Source organism: Mycetomoellerius zeteki, unplaced genomic scaffold (assembly GCF_001594055.1).
Source record: "Mycetomoellerius zeteki isolate Tzet28-1 unplaced genomic scaffold, Tzet1.0 scaffold564, whole genome shotgun sequence".
NCBI classification, from domain to species: Eukaryota; Metazoa; Arthropoda; class Insecta; order Hymenoptera; family Formicidae; genus Mycetomoellerius; species Mycetomoellerius zeteki.
The window spans coordinates 19,230-32,885 of record NW_017257571.1 but is presented as its reverse complement, the minus strand read 5'-3'; the positions used below and the strand labels follow the sequence as shown (position 1 = coordinate 32,885).

At 34.6% G+C, this 13,656-nt stretch overlaps 3 protein-coding genes across 4 annotated transcripts; 1 reads left to right on the top strand and 2 right to left on the bottom strand.

Annotated features, from left to right (window-relative positions):
• The first annotated feature begins 1,012 nt into the window (after positions 1–1,012).
• Positions 1,013–3,293, top strand: pall (F-box protein pallbearer). The gene is made up of 3 exons (XM_018456214.1): positions 1,013–1,207; positions 1,288–1,536; positions 2,403–3,293. Exons 1-3 carry the CDS (start codon positions 1,013–1,015, stop codon positions 3,177–3,179), a joined length of 1,221 nt encoding a protein of 406 aa, XP_018311716.1. The 3' UTR covers positions 3,180–3,293.
• A 1,396-nt stretch (positions 3,294–4,689) lies between these two features.
• On the bottom strand, positions 4,690–8,071 carry LOC108727902 (protein MAATS1). Its single transcript, XM_018456193.1, has 9 exons — positions 7,517–8,071; positions 7,096–7,379; positions 6,744–6,952; positions 6,295–6,643; positions 5,891–6,216; positions 5,569–5,778; positions 5,211–5,506; positions 4,885–5,125; positions 4,690–4,818 (listed from the first exon to the last, which is right to left on the bottom strand). Exons 2-9 carry the CDS (start codon positions 7,376–7,378, stop codon positions 4,690–4,692), a joined length of 2,043 nt encoding a protein of 680 aa, XP_018311695.1. The 5' UTR covers position 7,379; positions 7,517–8,071.
• Positions 8,072–8,835: 764 nt separating this feature from the next.
• LOC108727940 (uncharacterized) lies at positions 8,836–12,937 on the bottom strand. Of its 2 annotated transcripts, XM_018456255.1 has the most exons (5): positions 12,857–12,937; positions 12,689–12,782; positions 12,040–12,560; positions 11,121–11,710; positions 8,836–11,029 (listed from the first exon to the last, which is right to left on the bottom strand). In XM_018456255.1, the coding sequence occupies exons 3-5, from the start codon at positions 12,548–12,550 to the stop codon at positions 8,870–8,872; spliced, it is 3,261 nt and encodes a 1,086-aa protein (XP_018311757.1). In that variant the 5' UTR covers positions 12,551–12,560; positions 12,689–12,782; positions 12,857–12,937; the 3' UTR covers positions 8,836–8,869. The 2 variants fall into 2 exon arrangements, with proteins under 2 accessions (XP_018311757.1, XP_018311758.1); XM_018456256.1 differs by lacking the exons at positions 12,689–12,782; positions 12,857–12,937 and adding an exon at positions 11,789–11,841 and having other exon boundaries at positions 12,040–12,061.
• Between the last annotated feature and the right edge of the window lie 719 nt (positions 12,938–13,656).

Sequence of the window (13,656 nt, the reverse complement as noted above, 5' to 3'; positions counted from 1 at the left end):
CTGCCAGTCTTAATTGGTCCTAACTGAAATCTGTATTCCATTGGCTGAATTTTAAGATTTTAAGGTTAAGACCGAAGCATAAACAAAGCATTAGTGCGCCTGCGCATTGAGTGCGTACCACGCGAGTGTCGTGCGGTCAAATGAACACGTGACACTAGCCAAGTGCGCATTGGCACTGCCAATTGAACACGCTCTTGACACTGGCTGCGTTCCGTTTCACGCATGATGCGCATGATGCATCTTTTATCCTTGTTATTCACCGAATGTTAAGCGGGGAGCACAGACTCTTGCATAACGCATAACACGTAATGCATAAGAAAATGTACCAATCAAAGCCCTCCGTTTCCTTCCTTTCCATGAAATAAAGAATTCTGATTGATTGAATTTCTTATGCATTACATGTTATGCGTTATGCAAAAGTCTGTGCTCCCCGCTTTAAACAAGAATAAATGATGCATCATGCACATCATGCATAAAACGGAATGCAACCACTGAGTGCAGCCAGTGCACCCCAATCGAAAACGATATTAATTTCAGCAATGTATTTAAAGAATGATGTTTGGAATGATGTTCTATTAAATTGGTAGAATATGCAAAATGATTAATTAAATACACATATCATGTTTACACGTTTCGTCCAAATTAAGATAATTCAATAGAAAGTTACTAGTTAGTATCCGTATCAAGTGCATGATGTAAACTAGGGCTGCATTCCGTTTTACGCATAATGTGCACGATGTATCATTTTATCCTTGTTTGACACTCGGCGAACGACAAGGATAAAATGATACATCATGCGCATTATGCGTGAAACGGAACGCAGCCTGGGCAATTGATACATCATGCGCATCATGCGTGAAACGGAACGTACCCCTATATCATGTTTGTTTATAGGTCATCGAAGTCTGTGGAATGTGTGGAACAGTCTGTGGAACAATCTGAGCCTTGGTGTAGCACCCCGGTGTAGTTAGTCGTGTCAATTGGTGTCAATTACGGTTACGGTGTGAATTTCATGATGAAGAGAGTACATTTCGCGTCGTCCTTGGAATGGGAAGGAACAGGTGACATGGTTGACGAACGTTTATATAATTCTACCGCGCAACAAACGAACGATTACGCGCATCTGCAACTGATAAATCTTCCCGATGTTTGCTTAGAGGCGATTTTGTCTAATCTCTCCTACGATGAAATTTCTAAATATAGGATCGTAAGTTCGCTCTTTGATATCCGCAAGGAGGATTCTCACTTCCTCGTCGCGAAACATAGGTTCCACAATGTGCTTTTTAGGTTTGCAGACAGTTCGATCGGATCTGCAAGAAGCTGCTCAACCGTGGCTTCAATCTCATGGAGAAATATCATGCACAATGCCTCCGCACTGTCAAAAGCAAGCTGCCGAGAAGGGAGTCGGAGCGACGGAGCCATCCTCTTGCGCGTCATTGCGATATCTTGACGGCAATAGAAACGAGAATCTCTATGCTATCAATGACTTTTATCAAATATGTTGATCTGAACGTTTGTTGCTTTATACCAGGAAAGGTAAGGGGCTGTGCACAATCAAAAGAAATAAGGAACAGAGAACAGAGAAAAAAAGTTTCAACCTATTAGAAACTGTATTCCATAGTACATGATTTCTGATAAGTTGAAATTCTTATTCTCTGTTCTCTATTTCTTGGATTGTAGGCAGCTCCTAATAAATTTTTGTCTTATAAAATGATTTCTATATCATTACTTGATATATAAATATTTCTTATGTTTAGGCTCTTATTCTGTTAACTCTTAGCAATACTTAATGTTGTTGCATTATTATTGTTTTGGTTTTACATATGGTAAAAAACTATGCAAGGACAATAAGTCTGCTTTTTTTATTTATACATTAGATTGTTCTAGAACTTTCTTTCTTGCTTTCTCCAAATATCAGATATTGTATATCTATTTCATTTTGAGTTTTAAAAAAGTTTGTTTGCATTGTGTGTTCCAACATGTTTCAACATGTTTCTACTATAACTCCTACTCTCTCTAACAAATGTTGGAATGTGTAAGATATATGGTAACAACATGTTGAAGCATGTTGCAGAAAACAGACCTTATATAACAGCACTGATAACTATCCAAGATTTGCAGAATAAGGGCATTAAAATACTTTGGGCCACTTTCACCAATTTCTATTAACTTAATCGGCTGATTAGTCCATTGGAATTGACCAATCATATTTGTCATTTTGTTTGACGACAGATGACGATTGGCCAATTTCAATGGACTAATTGGTCAATTAAGTTAATCGGAGTTGGTGAAAATGGCCCTTATCATATATTTCAAGAGACACTCTTATTCATGTTACACTTATTCAACTTACAAATATTATATTATTGAATAATAAGTATGCTACATTATATATATTTTAGGTAATTGATGAAATTTTCCGTGTTCTTCGATTGATTCGAGAGACAAAGACACCACCTAGAGCACATGAGATACTTCAGGAACTACGGGATATAAGCAGTATGGCCATGGAACATTTTGATGAGAAAATCCTGCCAGATCTGAAACACAACATTTGCACATCCATGGTTGGTACTGTAAATTCATATGATTTACCTGGTGGCGTCATGATCTCCCACGGTAGGAACATAAATAACTCTACACTGCCACATTGCAACAATCATAATATAACCTGCTCCGAGAAGCTTAACCAGACTTTTAAGAAGATTAATGATCGTATGAAAAAGAACAAAATGTTCTTTCTGTCTATGAAAAATGAAATTACTAGAATGAGACTCAGGATACAGAGACAAGAGCATCTGGTGCGACATCAAAATTTGAAGTTACATAAACAGGCAAAAAAGATACATGATCAAGACACACTGTTAGCTGAAGTGCGAAAACACCTCGAGGAATGGGAGCAGAAGATGGTAGATTTGACTACCGAAGTGAGTCGTGCACGGGAAGGAACTCAGAATCCCGATTCGTTAGAAAATCGCAAACGAAAAACACATATTATCAACACCGATGCCGAGCCGCTTCAGCAGACGAACGAATTGCAAGCCAAGAAACGCAAGCTCATAGTAGAAAGAAAAACGTCAAGCGACGCGAAAGATGTAAAGTTCAAACAATTTATGTCGAATTTACTTTCGAAATCTACATTAGATGGTTATCTCATTGATTCATCATGTCCGCGCTAACTTGGCCCATTTTACATTAACAGTTCAGGTGTGAAGGTTTTTGCAGAATTATACTCTTTATAAAATGCATTTTTCAACTGTTGTGGCGAAATAGATATAATGATTACAACGTACACTCGGTACATTTAAATTCTAACTCGTTAAAAATTACTTTCAAGTAATACTTGTAAGAAAGTTTATGCGTTAATAATTTTGTTTATAAAATTGCTTCTTGTCCGATTATAGGAAACAATATATAAACTAATGTATTTTGTTGAGTTTATTAGTGCTTTACTTAAGATTCCTGTGTATCCAGGGTGTGTAATATATATCGAGCATTCCATGTAAAATGAGCCATCCTTTTTTCGTCAGGAAGGATATTTTTTATTTTGATTTAATACTGCTTAAAATTTTCCATGTTAGATCAAAATAAAAAGCGTCTGAAAATATTCTTTCTGAGTACCTATCATGGAACAAGTCGGAATGAATTCCAATCGGAATTATTTCATTTTCCCTAGGAAATACAATAGAAATCCAGGAAATAATTGAATAATTCTGATCGGAATCAATTTCGGATAATTGCACAATACGTATCCTGATGAAAAAAGGATGGCTCTTGATGTGAAATGTTTGATGTATATATTTTGTTAATATATAGATATATATGTATATATATATGTGTATTAACAAAACATATTTAAAAAATGTCTTTTCAGATAAATGCCATGTAAAATTGGTTAAAATATAATTTTATTGCAAATATTAAGAAATTGAAAAAGAAGGACAATAAACTATGTTGTAATAACATATTAATGTACATTTTATTAAAATATTATCAATATTTTAATAAAATGTACATTAATTTTATTAAAATAATATTTTAATAAAATATATATTAATATACGATTTCATTAAAATACTATTTTAATACAATAATGTCAAAATATTATTTTAATGACATTAAATAACTTTAATCATTGAAAGACATTGATCTTAATTATAGTATTACAATTTTTTTAACATGTGTATAATTGATTTTATTATACTTATATATGTAAAGTTATATATAATCATTAACATATAAAAGACTGTATTCATATTAAACATTGATCAACATGTGATTTGGCTTGACATTTTATCACCAATTATATAATTCACTATTTTATAGAGACATCTAAAATGGAGGACATATTTTTCGGAATATAATGTACATAAACTAAAACAATTTAGTTATTATTAATTTACTGATATAACGACACATATCACATAATCAATCAATATTAAAAAATATGATAAACTTAATATAGAATTTAGACATGCAATTATAATGTTACATAATTGATCGAACTACAACGTTAATATATTTTTTTATGTTTATTTGTATAGCATAGATATCCGATTATATTCAGAAATTCAACATTTACACAAATTCGACATTTTTAGTAATATTATTATAATAATTAACTTTTATTATAAAAAAAATACAAAATAGCCTTCGGATAAAAAAGTAGCCTTTAATTTCTAACACATATTATTGAGCTTCCATTAAATCGCTTTGTGAATCTATTTTTGGATCTATTTTTGAATCTGCTCGCTTTTTATTTTCCGTATCTGTTTTAGGAATTGGAAGTTCTATTTCTTCTGCCTCGGTATTTTGTTTCTGGAAAAAATAATGGATATTTTTATATAAAAGATAACACAGTACAAGCAAATCATCAATCTTTACCATATTTTCAGTCATGCAGGTTTGTACATTTTCATCTTGTACAGGAACTTCTTGATCAACAACTTGCGATGGTTCAATAGGTAACTCTAAAATTTTTTCGTAAAGTGATATGTACGCATTCCTCATATAACTTTGCTGTTGATCACGAATCTTTTTTCTCATATTATGTTTTTCCACCTCCGGTAAAACAAAATTATAAATCATATCCGTTACCAATTCCTCATCTGCTAACTTATCAGCGCTGCAAAAATATTGTATTTTATACATTCTTTTGATGAAATAATTTGTTTACATTTATTGGTTATCAATGTTCAATCATATCTTACTTTTCTGCGGCATGTTTCGTTACAGCATCCACTTTATCGCAAATTTCTAAAATATGTTCTTTAGCCATCTTATCGGATATCCAATCAATTTCTTCTTTCACAATATCTTCCAAGTACGCTTTTACCGAGTCTTGATTTACTTTCATGATTTGCTTGAACATTTCATCAAATTCTCGTCGTCGGTTACGTTCTGCTTGTCGCCTGCCAGCTTCGGCGGCTTCTCTCATACATCTTTCTCTTTCGGCAAGCAAGGCAAAGGCGTGAGCTCTACGTTCGTCCTCTAATCTCACCAACTCCTGTAGTTGATGCAGGAGATAATCAAGTGAACTGTTTCGCGATAAAAGATTACAAAACTTACCTTGCTGAGAAAATCTAATGTCCCACAGATTGTCTTCCCCTCTAAGGAATCAAGAATCTCGCACAAACGATTTTCTTGCATTGATTGATGCTCTTGTAATTGTTGCAAATTAATCATATGTGTCTTTTCATCGTGATCTTCGTGTTCAAGCACTTGAGTCGATTGTAATTCCTCGATTAGCTCTCTGCATCTATCGCGTCCTTTGTACATCTGTAGCATAATAAATATAAAATTTTATCTTTCTCATATTATACAACTCTATAAAATCTCGTTTTCTATGTCTATTTTAAAAGTATAATGAATGATCGGATTTGTAATTTACCAGACATTGTATCGCTCTGCCTTTAACAAGCTTCTGAATAAATGTAGCAGATTCTTCTCGTTGTTTCTGCTTATTGTTCCATGTACCCGATCTGCGCGGTGTGATAGGCAAAACTGGCTGTTCGTGATTACGCCTTACTAATCTTGGACCTTCGTCTACAGATTTGACTTTCATTCGAATGGCTTTCAAATCGGAATGAAGCTGCTTTAGTTTTTCCTCCGTCCATCTGGTTTCTCGTATGCAGATGTTTATCGGTTTAGGTCTATGTTTGATCACTTTTGGTTCTTCAATAGTGGGTAGCCAACTAAGCGTTGCATCTTCTTCTTCTAAATAACAATTGCGATGAATTGAATAGCAGTAATTGCGTATTAATTACAATTAAATAAAATTAAATATATACTCACGCTCAATATGACATTCACTTGGGAGTTGCTTCGGCAAAATTTCATGCCGCCTCTGGGGATGTTCACCGAAACGCATTTGCGGTGCATACAGATCAGATTTGAAATCGATATGCCGTTCAATTATGTCGGGTTTGCGAGATTGATGTTCGTTGCGATGTTTCTTATGTAATTTTCGCAGATCTCGTTTAAGATTATATCTGATAGCCTTGATTTGAGTGTCTCGATATTTGCTTAGTTTGCTCTCGAGTCTACTGAAACGACCCTGCACTTTTTCCTCATATTTTGATTCACGACTTTGTAGAAGATTCCTCATTAGGTCCAGACGTAAATCCATTATGAATTGAATCTCCTAAAATTATAATTAAAGAAGGAAGAAATGTAGGTGTTACATTAGGTAATCGGATTGAGATAAATGATTGAGATTCTCCTTCATGTTTTGAAACACTCACCGACTCTCGAAATGCCCATTCGTCTATCTCTAAGGCCGTTATTATTGAATTTCGCATTTTTATGTTGGCCGGTGTATCCATCGGCGGTAGAATGGCTTCCCAAGCTCTTTTTATCCGCATCCTGTTAATAACTTGTACTTCATGGACACCTGCAGGTAGTCCATGTCCCCAAGTTAGATGAGCCAATGTCAATACTTCAGGATTATGATCTAAATGAAAATTAGAATATAGTAAAATTCTCGCTTCGGCATTTCCAGCTTTGCTTCTTCCTCATGTTTTGTTTCTTCGGCTTTGTTGATTGACTTATATATTCTATGAATCTGATATAGTATGACTGCAATATAATTGTTACCTGGAACAATTTTACATGGTGGCTCCCAAGGTTCAGTTTGCGCCTCGCTCTCCCTATAATCCGTCTGCGTTTCTGCATTTTTGTACGGTTTTGATTTAGAGAATGCAGTGTAACATCGTCTCTGTGTATTTTTTAGAATTCCATATAGAATCTTGCGCTCCAAACAGTGTGGTGAGATATCTGCAGTCTGGACTTTTGGTGTTACAAAGGGTACCATAGATTTTCGAAAATGTTTGTACGTATCTCCGCCAATAGATCCGATTGTTTTATTTTGTACAGCCATTCTATAAAGCAACAGAGTTTAAAGTTTCTTAACTTGATCGATATCTCTGATAGAAAGATAGAAAAATAATATTTTGAATGTAAAAGACTTGAATGAATGAGAGAACATTCTTAGAATAAGAACAATAAGCAGATTTACCCAAAATTTAAAGAATAATTGCATAATTTGTATTTTACTAAAAAATCATCCTTGTCATCTTGAAACTTCTTGTTATCTAGAATTTCGAAATATTCACATGTTTGCTAGAAGAATATGAATGTTAGTAAATTTAAGAAGAATCGTATGTCCATATTCAAGTCTTACAAAAGTATACTCTATTAATAAACACTTACAAATAGATTGGTTTTCCGAGCATTTGACAATCTGAAATGATTGTTATTGCTGCACACAGTGTAAGTATAATCCGCTAATGCATCATTAAAAAATTGTTAATTATCGACTAACCGTTAAACTTATGTGACATATGTTCTCTTACGACATTTCATGCTTCTTTCCGCCATAATTTGCATTGTACTTAATTAATTACAGCTTATTATATGCTGCATTTACAACGTTTGGCTTATCCTATTCTTGCAAAAACTGTAAGAATAAAGTATCTGTCTCACATAAAAGTAACAGTCAAATCGTGATGTAAGAAGCAGTAAGGAAATTTCTAATAAACCAATATTGATCAAACAGTATGCCATAGCAATAGCAACGAAAATATACAGGAAGAATTAATATACAGTTGATCAATTAATACACATTTTATATTCTTCGAATACTTGTGTTACACTTAACAGTGATTAAATGTTACATGGTACATTTATATTATCCTACAAACGTAATTAATGAATCTTAAAAAAAGCAATAGCATTTAAAAACTTTGTGTAATAAAATTATTTTTCTTGTTTTTTAAATTAATAGAAAATGCATATAAGAAGGCATATAAATCGATAGCACCAGAATATATCTTTGTTAGTTACATAGAATAGAAATTTGTATCTGTTGATACAATCAATTTATATATCAATTTCTGCAATCGTAAGTTATGATAAATTTTATAATATATTTGTATACACACACATAAAAAAACTGTTGCAGTCTCCTTTGGCACATACAGTTACTTCTTCATTCATAATTTAAAAAAAAACTTAATTATCAGTAAATAATTAACAGATATGTGATTACAGCAATTCTCTTAAAAATTAAATGATAACAGTTTTAAATGCGAGAGCAACAATACTCTTATATGTACAAATACGTGTATATATATTTGCATCCTTTTTATTTCGCGAAGAAAACTGCATATAAATATTAATATATATTACTTTATATAACAATATTGATTAGAATTACGATTGTTATTGTATACTTTTACAAATAGCGCACGCAACTATTTGATAATTTTTAAATTACGTTAATCGTTAACGACTCCATTAGAGAACGTTACAATTTACAATAAAAGTTTTCTCAATAATTCATATAATTCGACAAGATATTATAATTTCTTCAAATATTTAATTTATGTAATGGCTTAAAATAGCCATTTCCAGAAGAGCCTAGATATTCTGGCCAGCTCTGATGTGTTGAAATATTTTTGCATGTTTGATTAGGTAGCATATCCTCTGGACATACGCATTCTAGTTTCATCCTGTATATTGTCATTTGACCAAACGCGATTTTGGTATTTTCCCTATCCATTGCCTCTTGATATAATCTATAATTAATGCCTCGCTCAGATAAACATTCACTGATGATGTCGTCATCTTTTTTGTATTCAAGTTTATCCTCTAATAATGCTTTCTTCTTGTCAATGCACTCTACATCTGCTCGAGACAAGATCAGAGACACTTCAGACGACGGTAACCAGAACGTAGGAAACACTAAATCTATCGACGTCTTTCCTTTGGATTCGATAATAGACGGTAGTAGAATACCGGTTGGTGCCTGCTTCTGAATGCCATTGATACCGTTCGACTGATTGTCGTTAATTTCCGAGTTCCGTTTCGTTTTTCGTTTCTGTCGTATTCTAACAATTTTATCAGTTGACGACAATATCAGTAATTGCTTCTTATTAATCTTGCCTTTACTTTGATTTTTCAGTGATTCCCGTTTAAATACTTTTTCTATACTAGCATCATCATCCGCGTCTTGGACAATACTAGGGAAACTATGCTTATAAATGTGTCTTCGCTGAGTCACGTCTATGATTTTCTTAGTAGTGGAAGTTTCGTCTGGATGACCAGTAATTATTTGATTTTTAATAACATTTGATGCTTCAGTACGTGTGTCTTCTGGCAATTCCGTACTCATATTTGTGCTCTTTATTTCTATTAATTCGCTCGTCTTTAATACAGTCTGTATTGTAGTAATCTTTTCGATATTTGATTTATTGTTCGACATAGTTAATGGTAACTCTTCTTGAAATTGTGAAGTTGACGTCATTGACATATCCATTATATTATCAGCTTCATTCATTGAGCCATTCCTTTTGTCGTTGATTTCTTTCATTTCTCTCTTTTTTTCTGTGTTAATTTCCTCGTAATCGAGTCGTAAATTGTGTCGCGTCGATTCAGGTGTTGAATTAATTTCTTTATGAGAAATATTTATCCAATATAGATCTTTTACAGGGACGACACTCCTCTGTTCTCGCACTTCACCTTGCGAATAATCTATATTCTGTCCGTCTTCATTGTTACCGTTATCATTTTCATATATACTATCATATTCTTTATCCGGCTGTACATCCTCCATCCATTTGTTGTCCTGCTTCCATGTTTGATCTACGTTTGAATTCTCTACAGTGTCTTCGGGATTATGTTTCTTATGGCTCTTGAATTCGTCGAAATTCTCATATACCGCGTCCGAATCGTATTTGCCAATCTCGAGTAGACTATCTTTGTGTTTGAAGATGCTGTCTTTCCGATGGTTTTTATGAACTTTCGGCGATCTCTCAGAAACGAGCGGTATATTCGCATAAGTATCCGTGACCTTTAATCGTGAATGGGACTTCAGATTCTTCTCTTCTTCTTTTCGTAAGTCGATTGAATTATTGAACTCTACCGACTTCCAGTCCTCCGAGAAGTATAACGACAATCCAGGCGGGCCAACATGTTGACTCAAAGCCAGTAATCTCATAGTAAGCGTCGAATTGAATCTCAGGGAGCAAAGATCAGTGCGAGTTTGCGACATGAAACTCTGACCTTTCAAAAACTGATATTTTTCCTTGATTCCCTCGTAATTTAAACAGTCGGTGGACCAATGCAAAAACCAATCGTTGCCGAATCCGTCGACAGTGACCGATAATCCAGACATTTGTCCGCTTAAGCTATCCTCCATCGGTTTCTCGAGCAAAGGCTGTCCGTTACGACCGTCTATGACTGTAGCTATGGTGTAATAGTACGTGGATAATCCTGTACCTATTTGATGCTTCACCATAAAGTCTGGTATATCGTCGTCGTTATAATAACCGGGAATGGGAATGCTAATTACTTCGGAATTAGGAACCGTGTAATTCCAGATAGGCTCAAACGTAGTTCCATTGTATGCTATAATCGTAGAATTGAACATAGCAGCGACAATATCTTCAATTCCATCTGATGTAATATCAATTAAGATCGGTGGCAACAGCGCATTTTTGCCAGTATTATGATTGAGCTTTTGCAATTGCTGCAACAAAAGTATTCAAAGTAGCAATTAACACAATAATCTTTTCATATTAATAAAAGAAAATCTAACTGATTTTATTATGACTACATACTAAATCACCGTAAAATATATTAGCTTGGGACACTATATATAATCCTCCAGAATCTTGTTGACTGGTTGTAGCTAGAACGAATATATTTTCTCCATCAGGATGCACTATAATTTGCGGTGCTACGAACAATTGCTCTGTATCGGGTAAATTCATATTGCGTATGACACTGCCGCTTCTACCCGATATCACGAGTACATTGCTTGCTTGAATATTGTCTGATTGTACAACATGCGACGCTATTACATCGGCAATACCATCGCCGTCCATATCAGCTATAAATCTTGCATCATAGACATCCAAAATTATTTGTAACTCAGAAATTAGATCTTGAAGTGGTATCTCCCATATATTGGAACCATCATGGCCATCAATAGCTTGCAGTATCCCACCACGTCCAGATATGATACAATCCTTAACTTTGTCGTACGTCAAGTCTGCATCACAGTCAACAGAAAGTATGGAATGGGCAGTCCAATGTGTCCAGATAGGTTCACCCGTTTTACCATTTAGTGCTAGTACACCACCTAGACACGGTGTTTGATTTCCAAAATATATAGTACAGATATATTCCGTATCCATCATATCCAGACCTGAATTTATAAATCAATGATCTTTACAGTAACCGATTAAATTAATAATCTAACCAGAAAAAAACATTAATAATTCACCTTAGATAACATTATGACACTTAAGAAACATCATGTAAATGTCAAACCAAAATCTGTAAAAGAAGCAAATAAAATAAAAATAGCCAAATACAAATCACAATGTAACATATGTACAGTATACATATGTAACATATGTACAGTATATGGAAATTATAAATTATAATATATATGAAAAGAAAGTAAAATAAAATTAAAATAATAATCACAAAAAAAGATCCATTTATTTGATTTAAACATAATACTTTTTATACCTGTACTAAATCCCACAATAATATCTTCAATTCCATCGGAGTTAACATCATTACTCCTAAGAGGTGCCTCAGGTGTTAACTTTGGAAACGATCTGGCCCATAAAACATTGGACGAGAGTGAGGTACATGGAATTACCTCTGATTCATTTACAGGATTTTTTAGATCGTGTGACATCCAGCTTTTTAATATAGTTAATGGCATTGGGAATATATTTGCAGTAAATATACAAACTACAATTAAGCCTAACAGCACAATCAATGCTGTAGTTCCACAGCACACTGGCACAAGAAGCATGTTGTATGGAATCTTATGGTTCTCCAAGTTGCAGGGCTTTTTGCATTTTCTACGGGGTGCCATGAGAGGCTGTTTCACTCCGCCATCGTCGTCTAATTTTAATCCGCCGTTTCTACCATCCCTAATAAATACTTCGTCATCGATGTCGGTGAGATCATCGTCATCGAGGTTGTCTCTCACTGCCAGTTTCGGTAAAGTCGGATATACCGCTGACATGTTGTCAACACTTGCAAAAATAAACTCAGAAAATTAAACGAGAGAATTTTATATTTATGAATTTGGTCGATTACGAATTGAATAATGGGTTAAACATCAGCAAAAATTTTGAAATTAGAAACATATGTACGTACATACCTGGGGATACGTTTTATTCTTTCTTAAAATTCTTTAAACGCATGCAAAATTTGAACTTTTCCTGATTCTCGCACTGTACGCTCACCAGGCTCACCTACGCTTTCATAAAACCGTTATATGTACTGCGACGCCTACTGCGATTAAAAAATGTATACAAATAAAACATACTTGCACATACACATCACACAATATTTACGCAGAGAGAAGCCCGAAAAGCCTCAAAGCGGCCATCTCAGCATTCCCGGCTTTTTTCATGGAATCATCGAAACCATAGACATAAGGGCTACGTTTACACCGTGCATTTAGGCCGCGGCCTATACAATAGATGTCCTTGTTTATCCTGTAGGTTAAACAGACACCTATCGTATAGGTCGCGGACTAAGCGCACAGTGTAAACGTAGCCAAGTTCTGTTCGCGTTGCTTGCACTTTTTGCACTCTATAGGTTTGTTCTCATTTGTTCGCGTCACAAACTCTACATGCTTCAACATGCTCCTAGGCTGCGATTCACTTGATGCTACAAACGCTTCGAAGCATTCTTTAATTAGTCAATTCGTAAAATTCTTTGTTCTGATTGGCTGCTCAAACGCTTCGAAGCGTTTGTAGCGTCAAGTGGATCGCAGCCCAGGGTTGCGTTCGGAAACATCACCTGGGTACTCCATGTATCATCTTATCTTTGTTTAACATTGAATGAACACAAGGATAAAACGATACATGGGGGTACTCGGGTAATGTTTCCGAACGCAGCCTATAGCTCCTACTCACTCTATTAAGCGCGTTGGAGTGAGTAAGAACTATGGTAGGAGCATATTGGAACATGATTACGGATTGCGGACTGTATATGACGGCACCCTTAAGCGGGGAGCACAGACTTTTGCATAACGCATAACATGTAATGCATAAGAAATTCAATCAATCAGAATTCTTTATTTCATGGAAAGGAAGGAAACGGAGGGCTTTGATTGGTACA